Source organism: Hypanus sabinus, chromosome 30, assembly GCF_030144855.1.
Source record: "Hypanus sabinus isolate sHypSab1 chromosome 30, sHypSab1.hap1, whole genome shotgun sequence".
NCBI classification, from domain to species: domain Eukaryota; kingdom Metazoa; phylum Chordata; class Chondrichthyes; order Myliobatiformes; family Dasyatidae; genus Hypanus; species Hypanus sabinus.
Genome location: NC_082735.1, coordinates 38,280,945 through 38,294,222, shown reverse-complemented (window position 1 = coordinate 38,294,222; position 13,278 = coordinate 38,280,945). Strand labels below are relative to the sequence as shown.

At 38.6% G+C, this 13,278-nt stretch overlaps 1 protein-coding gene across 2 annotated transcripts; it reads right to left on the bottom strand.

The window, feature by feature from the left end:
• Window positions 1–612: 612 nt before the first annotated feature.
• On the bottom strand, window positions 613–11,828 carry pdik1l (PDLIM1 interacting kinase 1 like). 2 transcript variants are annotated; one of them, XM_059954746.1, is made up of 3 exons: window positions 11,641–11,763; window positions 3,238–3,539; window positions 613–2,712 (listed from the first exon to the last, which is right to left on the bottom strand). In XM_059954746.1, exons 1-3 carry the CDS (start codon window positions 11,696–11,698, stop codon window positions 1,972–1,974), a joined length of 1,101 nt encoding a protein of 366 aa, XP_059810729.1. In that variant the 5' UTR covers window positions 11,699–11,763; the 3' UTR covers window positions 613–1,971. The 2 variants fall into 2 exon arrangements, with proteins under 2 accessions (XP_059810729.1, XP_059810730.1); XM_059954747.1 differs by having other exon boundaries at window positions 615–2,712; window positions 11,716–11,828.
• Between the last annotated feature and the right edge of the window lie 1,450 nt (window positions 11,829–13,278).

Sequence of the window (13,278 nt, the reverse complement as noted above, 5' to 3'; positions counted from 1 at the left end):
AACACAATCCATCTATATACATGGTCACATAGATTTGAGTGAGTAATATCAAATGGCATTGAGAGATTTACTCAAGAACAAATTACTCAAATAACCCCAAAAAAGAATGAAGTAAATAGCTACATAAGGATGGCATGGCAGCTAAGCAGTTAGTAGAATGCATTACAGGTCGGTAAGGGGGATTGGACATTATCCCTTGACTGCATCGATTTCCTCTTGGAAAAACAGATGCTCTGGTTTTCTACCATATCCCAAAGACATAAAAGGTTAATAAGTTGTGGACATGTTGGTACCGAAAGCATAGCAACACCAGCAAGCTGTCCTCAGCACATCTTTTGACTGTGTTGGTCATTAGCGCAAATGGCACATTTCACTGTATGCTTCGATATACATGAGGCAAATAAAGCTAACCTTTTAAAATCTAATCCTCACGAAACTTTACCACCATGATCTGAACTTAATTAGTTTGACAGAAGCAGCTTTAAAACAAAAACCTTAAAACTTTAAAACCTTATATACTACAATACTTAAAATTTATCTGGGCAATTTCCCTGTGATTTATAATTTTTGATAAGATTATCTGACAATTGGTACGACAAAATCCCCTCCGTCTTAGCTTCCCCATTACCAATTATGGATTTAGTATGCAACTTCAAGCAGCAAGCTTGTAGAAAAATGACCCCCACAAAACTAATTAGATAAAATTCTTAGTCAGCCAACTGTTCATTTTAATTAGCAAACTTCATTAATAAAGAATTCAGTTTTCATAACTTTATTTGTACATATTACATTTGGAATAAATTACACAATCTTACAAATTTCACAGTAAACTCTATATAGTTTAATACACTTGTGTTTTCAGTAGAAATGTAACCCACTTAAGATAGTGCCCTGAATTTTTCCAACTAGCCTAAAGTAATTTAATACATCACTATTACTCCCATCTTCTTTTGTACATAGCTTTCATTTGATCTATGGATTCCTGATGTACAGTGCTCTCACCACACTAAGATGGCAATGACAAAGTGTTAACAGAGTACTCAGATGCATCCTCAATTCATTTTAAATTTTCTTTTAAGGGTTTATAGACATCTCAGGATTACCCTTGTGTAAACTCTTCCCTTTAGCTCAGTGTTATGTTAGTTCAAATCATTCAAACATGCAAGGGTTACACACAAAATTTCAGACACCAGGTGTGCAGGTTTTGATAAGTAATGCCCATTTCCAAAATAATATCATTGGTAACAGAATTACATCAATGAGTCCAAAGCATCGTCATTTCAATTAAATGCCAGGCTACAAATAAATTAAAGTATATCTAGTAAGATTTTTAGCACGGTCAGTCATCCCAAAGACTTCCCAATCTACACATTACTTCAGCATTGGTCGCCATCAATGCAATTTTTAATCTCAGAAAACCTGCCATATTAACAAAAGTTCTCAAGGACTGAGGAGGAGATGGGGTGGGGGGGGGGGGGTGGAATAACAGCTCAAAATGTAAAGAGTAAGGTTTGATTAGGAGACCAAAATCAATTTTAGGCACAAAACACCAGTGATGACAGTTTAGTAAAGGACAATGCGGGGAATAGTGAACATGTGGATAAATGACCAAGACATTTCAGATATCCTGACAAACACCTGGTAAATTCCCCATAGAACATATTCCTTCAAGAAAAGCATTACAAGAAGTCATATGTCAGATTATGCCCTTCAACATTTGATAAGAGATTTACAAGGTTAAGAGTAGATGGCCTCAAAAAATTGTCAAATGGGACCTGACAGTAGTGCGGTTGCTTTTCAAGACATGGGTACCAAAGAACAGCAGCATTTTTAGAACTGCATAATAAATTTTCAGCTAACTATTTCAGAACATTCACTTTGGGCAACAGGGTTGGCAAAAAACAAAATTTGCTGGCAATTTAGAAACATCTGGTAAAGTTCACTACAACTTATTTTCACATGCATTCAGACTTACGCAGTCCGGCTGCACTCTCTGCATGTGATTTTACATATCCTCAGTTCAAGTTCAAAAGCATCAGGTCGATCTTGTGGATTTGTTGCTAGCATTTCCTTGATTAGCTGTCGCATTCCTGCACTCATGGACTTCTTCTTAACAGGAATGTTAAGCTCCATCTTGGGGTTTAACAACAGCGCTTCTCCAAGGGGTACAATCACTGACCCCTGACGCACATAGCCACCTAGAAGTTCTTTCTTTGTCTCTGAATCTATGAAGGTAATCCTTTCCAACATGGCCCAAATGATAACACCCAGTGCAAAGATATCTGCTTTAGCTGTATAATGACCTTCCCAAACTTCAGGTGCCATATAAAAATCTGACCCACAAGCTGTAGAAAGCCAACATCTGTTAACATTAACTGGTTCCTTCTGATCTGCTCCCAACCCTGAGCACACTTTACTCAGACCAAAGTCTGCCACTTTTAGAATTGGACCTCCTCCTTCAGCTTCCGATTTGGTTTCGGTAATCAATATATTATCTGGCTTCAGGTCCCGGTGCACAATTTGGTTTTTGTGCAAAAAGGCCAAGGCACTGCTGAGCTGCAGCATGAAACTAACATTGGTCCGACGGTTGGGTTTCCGTGAAAGAAGATATTCATTCATGTCTCCACCATCACAAAAATCCATTACAAGCCAGAGGTAGTACGAGCTCCTGGAATCAAAGCTTAGTTCCCCTTTCAGTGAAGTCTCCACCAGCTTAAAAAAAACCAAAATATAAAAATAACATTCATTATTCTATTTATTTATTATTTTGACCTGCCAAAATGATTTCTATAAAGAACACAGCTTCTTATTCAGAGGAATTGTGTTCAACATTGTGTCACACTAAACCCAGAGGTAATTTTTATGGTGACTGATAAGTGCGATAGCAGTTAAGTGACATCTATAGCCTATGATAGAGGGGAAAAAAGTCTTAAGGAAACCCAGGTATTACTAAACCAGAAATAACATGAAAATTTAAGCAATCATTTGCTATTTAACATGCTTTGATTACCTAAACTTTATTACAACATAATTACATCTAATAAATAAATTTTAGAGTCAATCCCTTTACCCCTCTATATTCAGAACCTAATATCTGCAGAAAAAGAGCCGTCTTTGAAAGATTCACAAAATAATAAAATTGAAAAAAAGTTGTTTTCAGCCACATTTTTGGCATCAATTCCCATTTCATACAATTAAGTTACCAGTAGCACTACTGTAATGCAGAAAATATTTTACCTTTAAATAATGAGAAGATGATGATCCATGAGTCATCTTTTGAAGCACCCCATCTTTCTGCAGAATACACTCCTCTAGATGGATCACATTAGGATGAATAGTCTTGATACTGCTTAATGCCCAAAATTCTCGCAAGGCCAGTTCCACATTCTCGGGTGCATGGCACCGAATTTTCTTCACTGCCACCCGTGCTCCCGTCTTTGTCACCACTGCTTCGTACACTACACCATAACTGCCACGTCCCAATTCACGCACCAAGTTGTATTTTGGTTCTCTACTCGCCATGAATATTTTTTTAATAACTACAAAGAAAATCAGAAGCCATTAATTACAACTTTTGAATAGATTGCAGATTTTCTGTTAAAATCATTTAAGGTTCAAATTCCTTAGGAGGCATAACTTGTATTATTAATATTACATAGACATTCAGTAATAAATTACTTAGCCCACGAGATATTAATAAACCTTGTACCCTGTGACAATTGTAGCATCAAATGTTAAATCTAAAACTTATTTATGTTAAGCTGCTAGGATTTGTTGCCCAGCTAAATTATTGATGTTCAGCAGCTACTCAATAGAAATTTAATCAATAGCATGCTACAACTGTAAATTCAATATCTGCGATCATTCAAGCTTAATAGTATTTTTAATATTTAAAATTTCCAAACTGCTAATTGCAAATCAAAAGATGTAACGGCAAGCTTTTTCAAAATGCAAGCTATACTAAAGATTAGCCACTAAAACCTACAAATATTAATTGTCAATTTCAAATCATGTATACATTATTCTTTTTAGCAGGTTCAAATTGCTCAAACCAGTTTCAAATTGTTTCACAAATCAAAAGCTGAACACAGCAACTGCCATTAGATCACAATCGTACACATACCCATATTGCCTGAACCATAAATGTGATACAATTTGTCTGTTACTTTTTTGCAGTTATCTCTGAGCAGGATGTATAGAAGCCTGAAATCCCACCCCACCAGATTCAAGAACAGCTACTTCCCTTCAACTCATTTGGTTCTTGAACTAACTGGCACAACCCTAATCACAAACGACCTCTAATCACTTTACACTAAAATAGATTGCTTTTTTTCTAATTGTGCTTTCTTGTTAAAAAAAATGTTTTTTTTCCCCTGTGAATTCTACTTGTATGATGTTATGTGCCTCTGAAGCTCCTGAAAACAATCTTTCCATTGCCTACGTGTAATGCTACGTGACAATAAACTCAACTGGACGCAATGTAGCCCTGAACAACTTTAAAAGAATCCGATAATTCAAAATGTGAATTAAATCTACATTATTAATCCACAATTTTAAAAAATTATAGAATTTATTTGAAATATTGAAAGTTTGAGGGCAATTTGTACATAGCTTAAGTTTAAGGAATATCAGCCATAATTGACCTTCCCTTCATAAATGGTATCTGTTTCTACCTTTTGTTAATTTAGAGTTCCAGCACAGTTTCTTTAAAAAGCACTTTAGAAAGTACAATATTAAGAAAAGATGAAAACATTTCTCTTTCGAGTTAACATTGGGTGTGGCTGATAAATTTCATAACATTGCATTTCCCTGAAAATAATGTTTTAACAATTAAATGGATGAATCTACAGCTTTTTAATTGTGAAAACTATTATGGAATCCATTTTCAAATTTTGCAGAGCAATAATTTCACAATACTGTCAGAAGTGTAAAGATTATCTAGAGATTTCCTATAGCAAAACATTGCTTAAAGATCCATAAAATCTTTGAACAATTACAATGATCTTAAATTGTATTTGCTCAATAATTATTGCACAGTAACTGTAAAAGATATATACCTTCTAATGCACAGGACAAAAGTAACATTAAGGCACATGCAAATTTGCATACATGCACTTCAATGGTCTAAAATGAGATTTTATCACAATCAGAACAGAAATTGTCAATGCCCATCAATTTTATCAGAAATGTTACACACAGGTGACACCTACTCAGCTCTTTAATGTCCATAGTATTTTGTCAACTCCCATCACTTCACAAGTTCCAAACCACCTACAACAGCTACTGAAAACAAATTTTGTCCCAACATGACTCCAATGCTTCTATAAGTTAACTTAAAGTTGCATCCTCACATTCCCCTCACTTCTGCCTCAAAATCCTTCCTGACATGATTAAATGTATACCTTTTCATTAAGTTTCCTCACCATCTCCTTTGTTCCAAAAATTCATGAAGCTTTTCTAATTTCCCAGCATCAGCACCATCCTCATATCCCTATGTACTATCTCCTGCAATTGCATCAGATATCAGGTTTATCATCACGTACATATGTTCTGAAATGTACAGTACAAGACCAAAAAAAAACTAATTGCAGTTTAGAATTTATGTCATTATAGAACAAACCTGCACCTATACAAATAAAAATGAAACTTAGTGTGAACTTGCACTATTAAAAGCTAAAATTCACAACATGCTGGAGGAACTCAGCAGGCCAAGCAACATCTATGGAAAAGAGTGAACAGTCGACATTTCAGGCCAAGACCTTTCATCTATCCTGATGCTGGCTGTTATCTTGATTTGCAGATTTTCTCATTTGTTCTTTTAAAAGCTAGATATTCTAGCTGACAGCATTTAGTTTTACACTTTTGGATACAATGACAATTCATGACACATGATTGAAGACCATAAATACTGTGACCACAGCATTTTTGCTTCACATAGATGTCAAGGCCTGGAACCTCCTATAGTACAGCTATTCCCACGATTTAGTATATTACATCATCTTCCTTGCCCTGATCGGAGGGGAGACTCCAGTTCCCACTGGATTCCAATAAACTTGGCTCTTTGTCTCAGATGTCTCAATTTCCCAACCACATGTCAAGTGCCTCCCTCCTATCAGCATGCAGTTTCAGGTCCTCAGAAGTCCTTGTTCACATACCATCTTGCAACTTCAAACACAATTACTGCTTGTGATATTTTTTAACCGAATGAGATTTAATAACACCAGTATATGTCCTGAAATGTATTATCTTTGCAGCAGCAGTGCAATGCAATACATAACAAAAAAAAGCAAAGTAATCGATAGCTATATATAAGTGTTAAGTAAGTAGTCCAAAAATAAAAATATAAAAGTAGTGTGGTTGCGTTCAAAGGTTCAATATCCATTCAGAAATCAGATGGCAGGGAAGAAGCTGTTTCTGAATTGAGTAACTTGGGGGCTGATTCTTGCTTCTATCATTAGCTCCTATATAAACAATATACCCCTTGACTATGACTTGCAAATCCCTAACTAATCATGATTAAAATTAGGCATTCTACATGGCAACAGTTAAATCAAATTTTGATGAATAAGCTATAAGCAAAGCAGTAAGTGCTCTTTGTAGTCCTATCTCATCTAATCATGAACAGTGGTTTTGCCTAACACATTGCAGGAGGCAATAAGAGCATCTCCATCTCAATGACAGTAGGGCCCAGGTATATTAGAAGTTGAAGTAATCCCACACATTCTCAGCCACTACTGCTGAAGGAGGCAAATTTTCACCTCAAGCACTAATTGACTTGTACACAGTTATTTAAAAAAACTATTAACTGCAATCTATCATGCATGTAATCAAATTGAATCAATGATTTAATAACCGAAATCCAACATTGTTATCATTACCTTTCAGCGTCCACACAGATAATTATAAAATAACTGGTAACAGATCTTACTGCTGCAATACAAATATCAGTGCTGCTATAATCCTCCTGACATTGACACCTATCCTTCATCACTTAAATGCACATTAGTGCATTGCTCCAGCAAAACTGATTTGCATTACCAAGTGTTATTTACCAAGTACAGCTGGCTAGCTGCATCTCAGCCTAGTATGACATCATATTATTGTGACCAATAACCTGGCTGAAATTCAGTGAGTTATCTAGCAAAAGGCCACTGGACTTTTTTTTAATTAAAAAATTGAATTCTTTATTAAAGTATCCATCTTTTGAGATTTGCAATGAGATTATAACAAGTATTGTGCAAAGTCCTCACGATACTTAAGGATTGCCTTGTTACATGGAGTTGATTTTGCAATTATCATTCTTTCAAAACTGAGTGGCTACTCAAAATTCAAATTGTAATGTACTCTTGCAGTGGCTTTCAACTATAGCAAATGATGACTAGATACTGTTGATCAACTGAATTGGATTTGGCAACATACAAACTGAAAATTCCTATTTTTGTTTCCTAGACATTGATGTTCACAAAACCACTGATATTTGAAAGCACTGTTAGGATTTCACAAGTAGGATTTCCCCCATTCACCCCATACCTCTGCCTCAACCTTCAAGCTGTATAACCACTTGCAGGCAGAATGCCAATTTGTCTCTGCAAACTTTTTATCTCCTCATTTTCACCTCAAAAAAGATCCATCACCATCCTACAAATCTGACGCTATACATCCTTAATTTAATCCCTAACAACTTCAATTGTACAAGTACAATTAAATCCAAACCTTTAATTCCATGGAAAATACTAGAAAATTAACTGACTGCACCTACTCAAAATTATCCAAGATGATGTCCATAGTAAAGCCAAGATTTTAAATAACTGCTTCAGAATGGCAGTCAGTTATAGCAGATACAGTGGCAATCTACAAAATAAAGGCTCTGCTCCATGGAGAATTGGTGTGAAGAAGGAGCAGAGACTTAAAAAGTCATTCAATGCCCAATTTAGGAAGCATATAACAAAAGCAAAATGGGTCAATTTACACCCAAATGATTCTAACCTGGACCTGGATATCAATCCTGAAGCCAGTTTACAGTATATTGCCCATTCCCAAATGCCCTTGAAGCACTGGAGGTGAGCCTTTGCCATTGTCCTGTCAGGTTTCTGGATAGTGAAATCCAGGACTTAATGCAGCAATGATAAAGGACCAACAATATACTTCCAAATCAGACAGTGTAGGAGGGAAATACGTGGGTAGTGGTGTTCCATGTGCCTGATGCCTTTAATCTTTTTGGCAGTAAACTAAATTTGGTTGAGGAGTTGAATTTGGGAATAAAATAATCACAGTAGTGGTGACAGTGAAGATACTGATACAATACAAAAAGATCACACCTAGCTCACTGATACCTTCCAGGGGTGCATATCATCCATGTTTAATCACATCTAGTTTACAATTCCTTGGCTACCAAACGTGCAATAGACTAATTACTTTCTGAAATGGCCTCAGAAGTCACTCAGCTGTACTACTACAGGGTACAGTATATAATTTTAACCACAAAAAGATGTGTTCTAATTAACATCCCTCGTCATTGTACCTGCACTGAAGTAAAGCATCAAATGTTAATGCATAAGATTTATCTGCCTTTGAGGATGATATATATATTTAATATTAGTAAAATATGAATTGTCTAAATGCCCATGGAATGCTATTTTAATTTTTTTGACCCTCACATTTTGAATATGGCTTTCATAAATCCAATGTTTCTTCTTTAATGTAAGCTTCCTGTGATTTTTCTGCACAGAGGCACAAACACAACCTGATTATAATTAAAGATAATTTTAGATACACTCTAGAACTGTGTGTGGAGTTGGGAGGGGTGAGGAGGAAATAAGAAATCCCATTGGGCTATATCCATGTTATCATTTTTATTCTAAAATAATCAATGTTATGTAAGAATGTGGAATGATACCAAGGAAAGTCTAAGGATGTTAAATAATGCATGCTTTATTGCCACAGTTCATCATACCCTTCAGCTCAGTGCAAGCCCTAATGTAATTCATTCTAACGAATCACATCACAATCGTAATGAATTACATTACAATGTATAAAACTAAGAAGCAACAAATGCTAACCAAAGTTTCCAAACTAAGATTGAAACAAACCATAAATTTATCTATAAGTGAATTATAACTCCATTTGCTTGCACAATTTAAAAGTTGACTAAGCATCTTCACTGGGAATCATTATTTTTAAGATATTAAAATCAAAGCACTGCTTCATATTTAAGAACATTTTTGAGTTTTGCAGCTTGGTTCTTACAGCAAGTGTTGGAAATCAAAATATTGGCAAGATACATTTGATTCCGATTGAAGTCATACTGTATAGATGAACATATATTTTTAAATTTCCCTAATGTAGCCACACTTAAGATAGATCCCACATTTTGGCTTTACCAATGCCTGAATACAGGGTTCAAAAGACAGAAAATGAAAGAAGAGTGTGACATGGAAGAATTTACAGTAAAGAAATCCGACTGCACAACATGGCTCAGTTCATAACATACTTCTATAAGGGTTGATGTTCACAATCACACTCCAGAGGTCTGAACAAATATTCCAGTGGAGTACTAACAATATGACACAGTCATGAATGGTGACTTTCAAATATTAAACTAGGACTTTATTCACCTTGTCAATATGAGAAATTCAATGGTGCTCTTTGATGGACTGGGAAGACAATCTGTTTGTTCCGGCCAATATTTTATCATTCCACTTACATCCAGAATACCTGACACTTACTTCACAGCAGACTGTAAAACTTGCAATACAAAAGCTGTTTTGTCAATGACTTCACTTCAGAAAGAACTTAGTTGAATTTACAAGTTCTCTGGGACTCTGAAAATACCGCATCACTATTATTTCCACTTCTTCAGCAGTGCCCAGCTCATCTGTTGCTGAATTTTTGGTTAGTTCAAAACACCCTGTCCTTTTTATTTTGGCTTCCTCCCCCCTTCCTTCTCAGTCCTGATTAAGTGTCTGCAACCTCGACTGCCTATTCATTTCCATAGATACTGCCTGACCTGCTGAGTTGCTCCAGTACTTCGTGTGTGTTGCTTTGAAATTCCAGCATCTGCAGAATCTCATGTTAATGACCTATTCGACACAGTTCTAACCTGCGTCCCTTGTTCCAGTTCAGGGGTTCCCAATTTTTTTATGCCATGGATCCCTACTATCTACCAAGGGATCCGCAGACCCCAGGTTGGGAACCACTGTTACAATTGCTCTTCTCTGTGATTGTGACCTTGCCATAAACCACCCATTCCCTTGAATACTGTCTACCCGGTTGAGCAAAACATGGGGTTTAAAACCCCAGTTCCCGCACCGCTAAACCCTGGAGATACTAACACTCATTTCTCGGATCTCTTCAACCCTGTAATAAGATATTGAACCCCCTCAGCTTGGGCTGCGTGTGCAGCTCTCACACTACCTGCCTTAGCCTGAAATTCCAGAGATTTACTCAGATGTTGTCTGGATTGAGGCAAGAGATGGAATAGTCTGGATGCATTTGTCCTGGAGTAAAGGATGATCAGGGATATTTTGAAAGAATAGAATCATACAAGACACAAGTTAGTCAGGATCTTTTTCCCATGCCTAAGGTGTATAAAACAAAGAAGACATTCGGTACAGGAGCAGAGCGGTTAGCACAACTTTACGGTACCAGTGACCTGGGTTCAGTTTCCACCAATGTGTGTAAGGAGTTCATAAGTTCTCCCTGTGACTGTGTTTTTCACTGGTGCTCTGGTTTCCTCCCACAGTCCAAAGACATATGATTGGTAGGTTAATTGATCATTGTAAATTGTTTCGTGATTAAGCCAGGGTTAAATCAGGGGATTGCTGGGCAGTGTGGCTCTCAGGGCCAATTCCACACTGTATCTCAATAAACAAGCAAGAGAGGAAGGTCTTTAGAGAACTGGTGGGCAATTTTATCTCTAGAGTAGCTGACATTGTGACAGTGGCTGACAGAGGGTGGTGAAGTCAAATGCAATAACCAAATTTAAGAGACACTGAAATATTCAAGGCATAGGAGGATTCCATTGTCTGATTCAGACAATGGAATTGGTGTTAGTTGGGTAAAAATGTCAGCAGAGACACTGACTTAAGAAACTCCAATCAACGCTGTAATAATTGTATGACTGCATCACGTCAAGATATTTCTGAAAGTACACCTCTTTAATCAATCTTACAGTCACTTGGTTTAATACTGCCCTCACTCAACTTTTGCCAGCGGCTCTAGGGATGTTTTGGATTCTATTAAAGGACTTCATTTAGAATTTTTATTGCCGTTTACCATGATAAGGGTCTGGAAAAGTGTCAGTTGAGGAACAAGGGAGCAAATAAGTGGGCGAGATGTGAGGTGTCAGACAGGTATAACATAAATCACTATATGAAGGAATTATATTCCCCAATGCTTGGAAAGAGTAGAAAGGCCGCTGTCACTTATCACCCCCATCGCTCTTTTAATCCACCTGTAAATGAAGTGAGGCAATGAGAGGCCACCTTAGGCCGGGTTGGGGTAGCCGGGCCGACCAACAATGACAAACCGGGCATGGATGCAAACACAGGCCGCAGCAGGCGAGGTTACCTCGCCCCTCCCCCTCCGCCTCTGCGCGGCCTGCCGGTAGGTACGGGAAGGTAGCGAGAAGACAACCCTCACCTCGTCCCTCTACTAGCATTCCCGTGCCCACATCGTCTTTATTTGCCCGAATGTACATGCTGTGTTTCCCTGTACCTCAGTCGGCTGCTTGGTGCTTGCTGCTGCCCCGCGGCCATTGCTTCCCTCCGACTCCCGCGTTCCCGCTCGCGAGCGCCAGCTTCAAATAACTGCCGCTCACGCACGTGCTCACACCCCTCACGTCATCCAGCCCGACCCACTCGCCCGCCCCTTCACCAATCGTGAGCTCGGGCCGCTACCTGCGTCCTGCCCATCACGTCGCCGTCCCGCCCACCTCCCTCCCCTCATTCAACTGGTCCAGACTCCGCCTTGTCATTCAGATTCGAGCTCCACCCAATCACCTTTTTAGTCCTCGGTTGCCGCATAAGCCCCGCCCATCAGGACCCGCCCCTTTATGGTAAACCAGCCCCTCTGCGCACGCGCGTATAGCGCGAGCGTAAATTCAAATGGGTACCGGCGAGAGGAGAGGGTGCTGACTGACCCGAGTAAATATATCAAATATACAGGTTAAATCCTTAGAACCAGGCATATAACGTCCAGGTATAATCCCCGAAGCCAGGTATAATCACAAATTCAAGATGTATAAACGCCAGGCCTGTAATCCACAGAGTCAGGTATCTAACCATCAAATGTAATCACAAAATCAAGGTGTAAAATCACCAGGTGTAATCCCCAGAGTCGGGTATCTAACCACCAGGCATAATCACAAAAGCCCCAGGTATAACTATCAGGTTCAATCTCCAGAACCAGGCATATAAAGGTCCTTTAACATCTGCCGGACGATGCTGAGGATGTTCTGCGAGTCTGTGGTGGCCAGTGCTATCATGTTTGCTGTTGTGTGCTGGGGCAGCAGGCTGAGGGTAGCAGACACCAACAGAATCAACAAACTCATTCGTAAGACCAGTGATGTTGTGGGGGTGGAACTGGACTCTCTGATGGTGGTGTCTGAAAAGAGGATGCTGTCCAGGTTGCATGCCATCTTGGACAATGACTCCCATCCACTCCATAATGTACTGGTTAGGCACAGGAGTACATTCAGCCAGAGACTCATTCCACCGAGATGTAACACTGAGCATCATAGGAAGTCATTCCCGCCTGTGGCCATCAAACTTTACAACTCCGCCCTCGGTGTCAGACACCCTGAGCCAATAGGCTGGTCCTGGACTAATTTCCACTTGGCATGATTAACTTACTATTATTTAATTATTTATGGTTTTATATTGCTATATTTCTACACTATTCTTGGTTGGTGCGATGGTAACGAAACCCAATTTCCCTCGGGATCAACAAAGTATGTCTGTTTGTCTGTCCAGGTGTCATCCGCTGCATGATGACCAGGTGGAATCATCAGAGCTAGTTGTATAATCACCAGAACCAGGTGTATATCCACGTATATAATTACCAGAGCCAGTTGTGTAAGACACAAGAACATCTGCAGAGGCTGGAAATCCAAAGCAACACGCACAAACTGCTGGAGGAACTCAGCAGGCCAGGCAGCACCGATGGAAAAGAGTGAACAGCAGGTGTTTCAGGCCAAGACTCTTCCTTTAGGACTTTCTAACTGCTGTTTGAAAGATCACCCGTTTTCCCTCATGGCTAAAATTCCGCAGACTGGGCAAT

Coding starts and splice junctions, on each gene's coding strand:
- pdik1l (XM_059954746.1), bottom strand. CDS start 11,698: ATGTACATTCGGGCAAATAAAGACGATGTGGGCACGGGAATGCTAGTA. Junction 3,540..11,640: donor AATGCTAGTAGAGGGACGAG/GTGAGGGTTGTC, acceptor TTTTCTTTGTAG/TTATTAAAAAAATATTCATG. Junction 2,713..3,237: donor CATCTTCTCATTATTTAAAG/GTAAAATATTTT, acceptor GTTTTTTTTAAG/CTGGTGGAGACTTCACTGAA.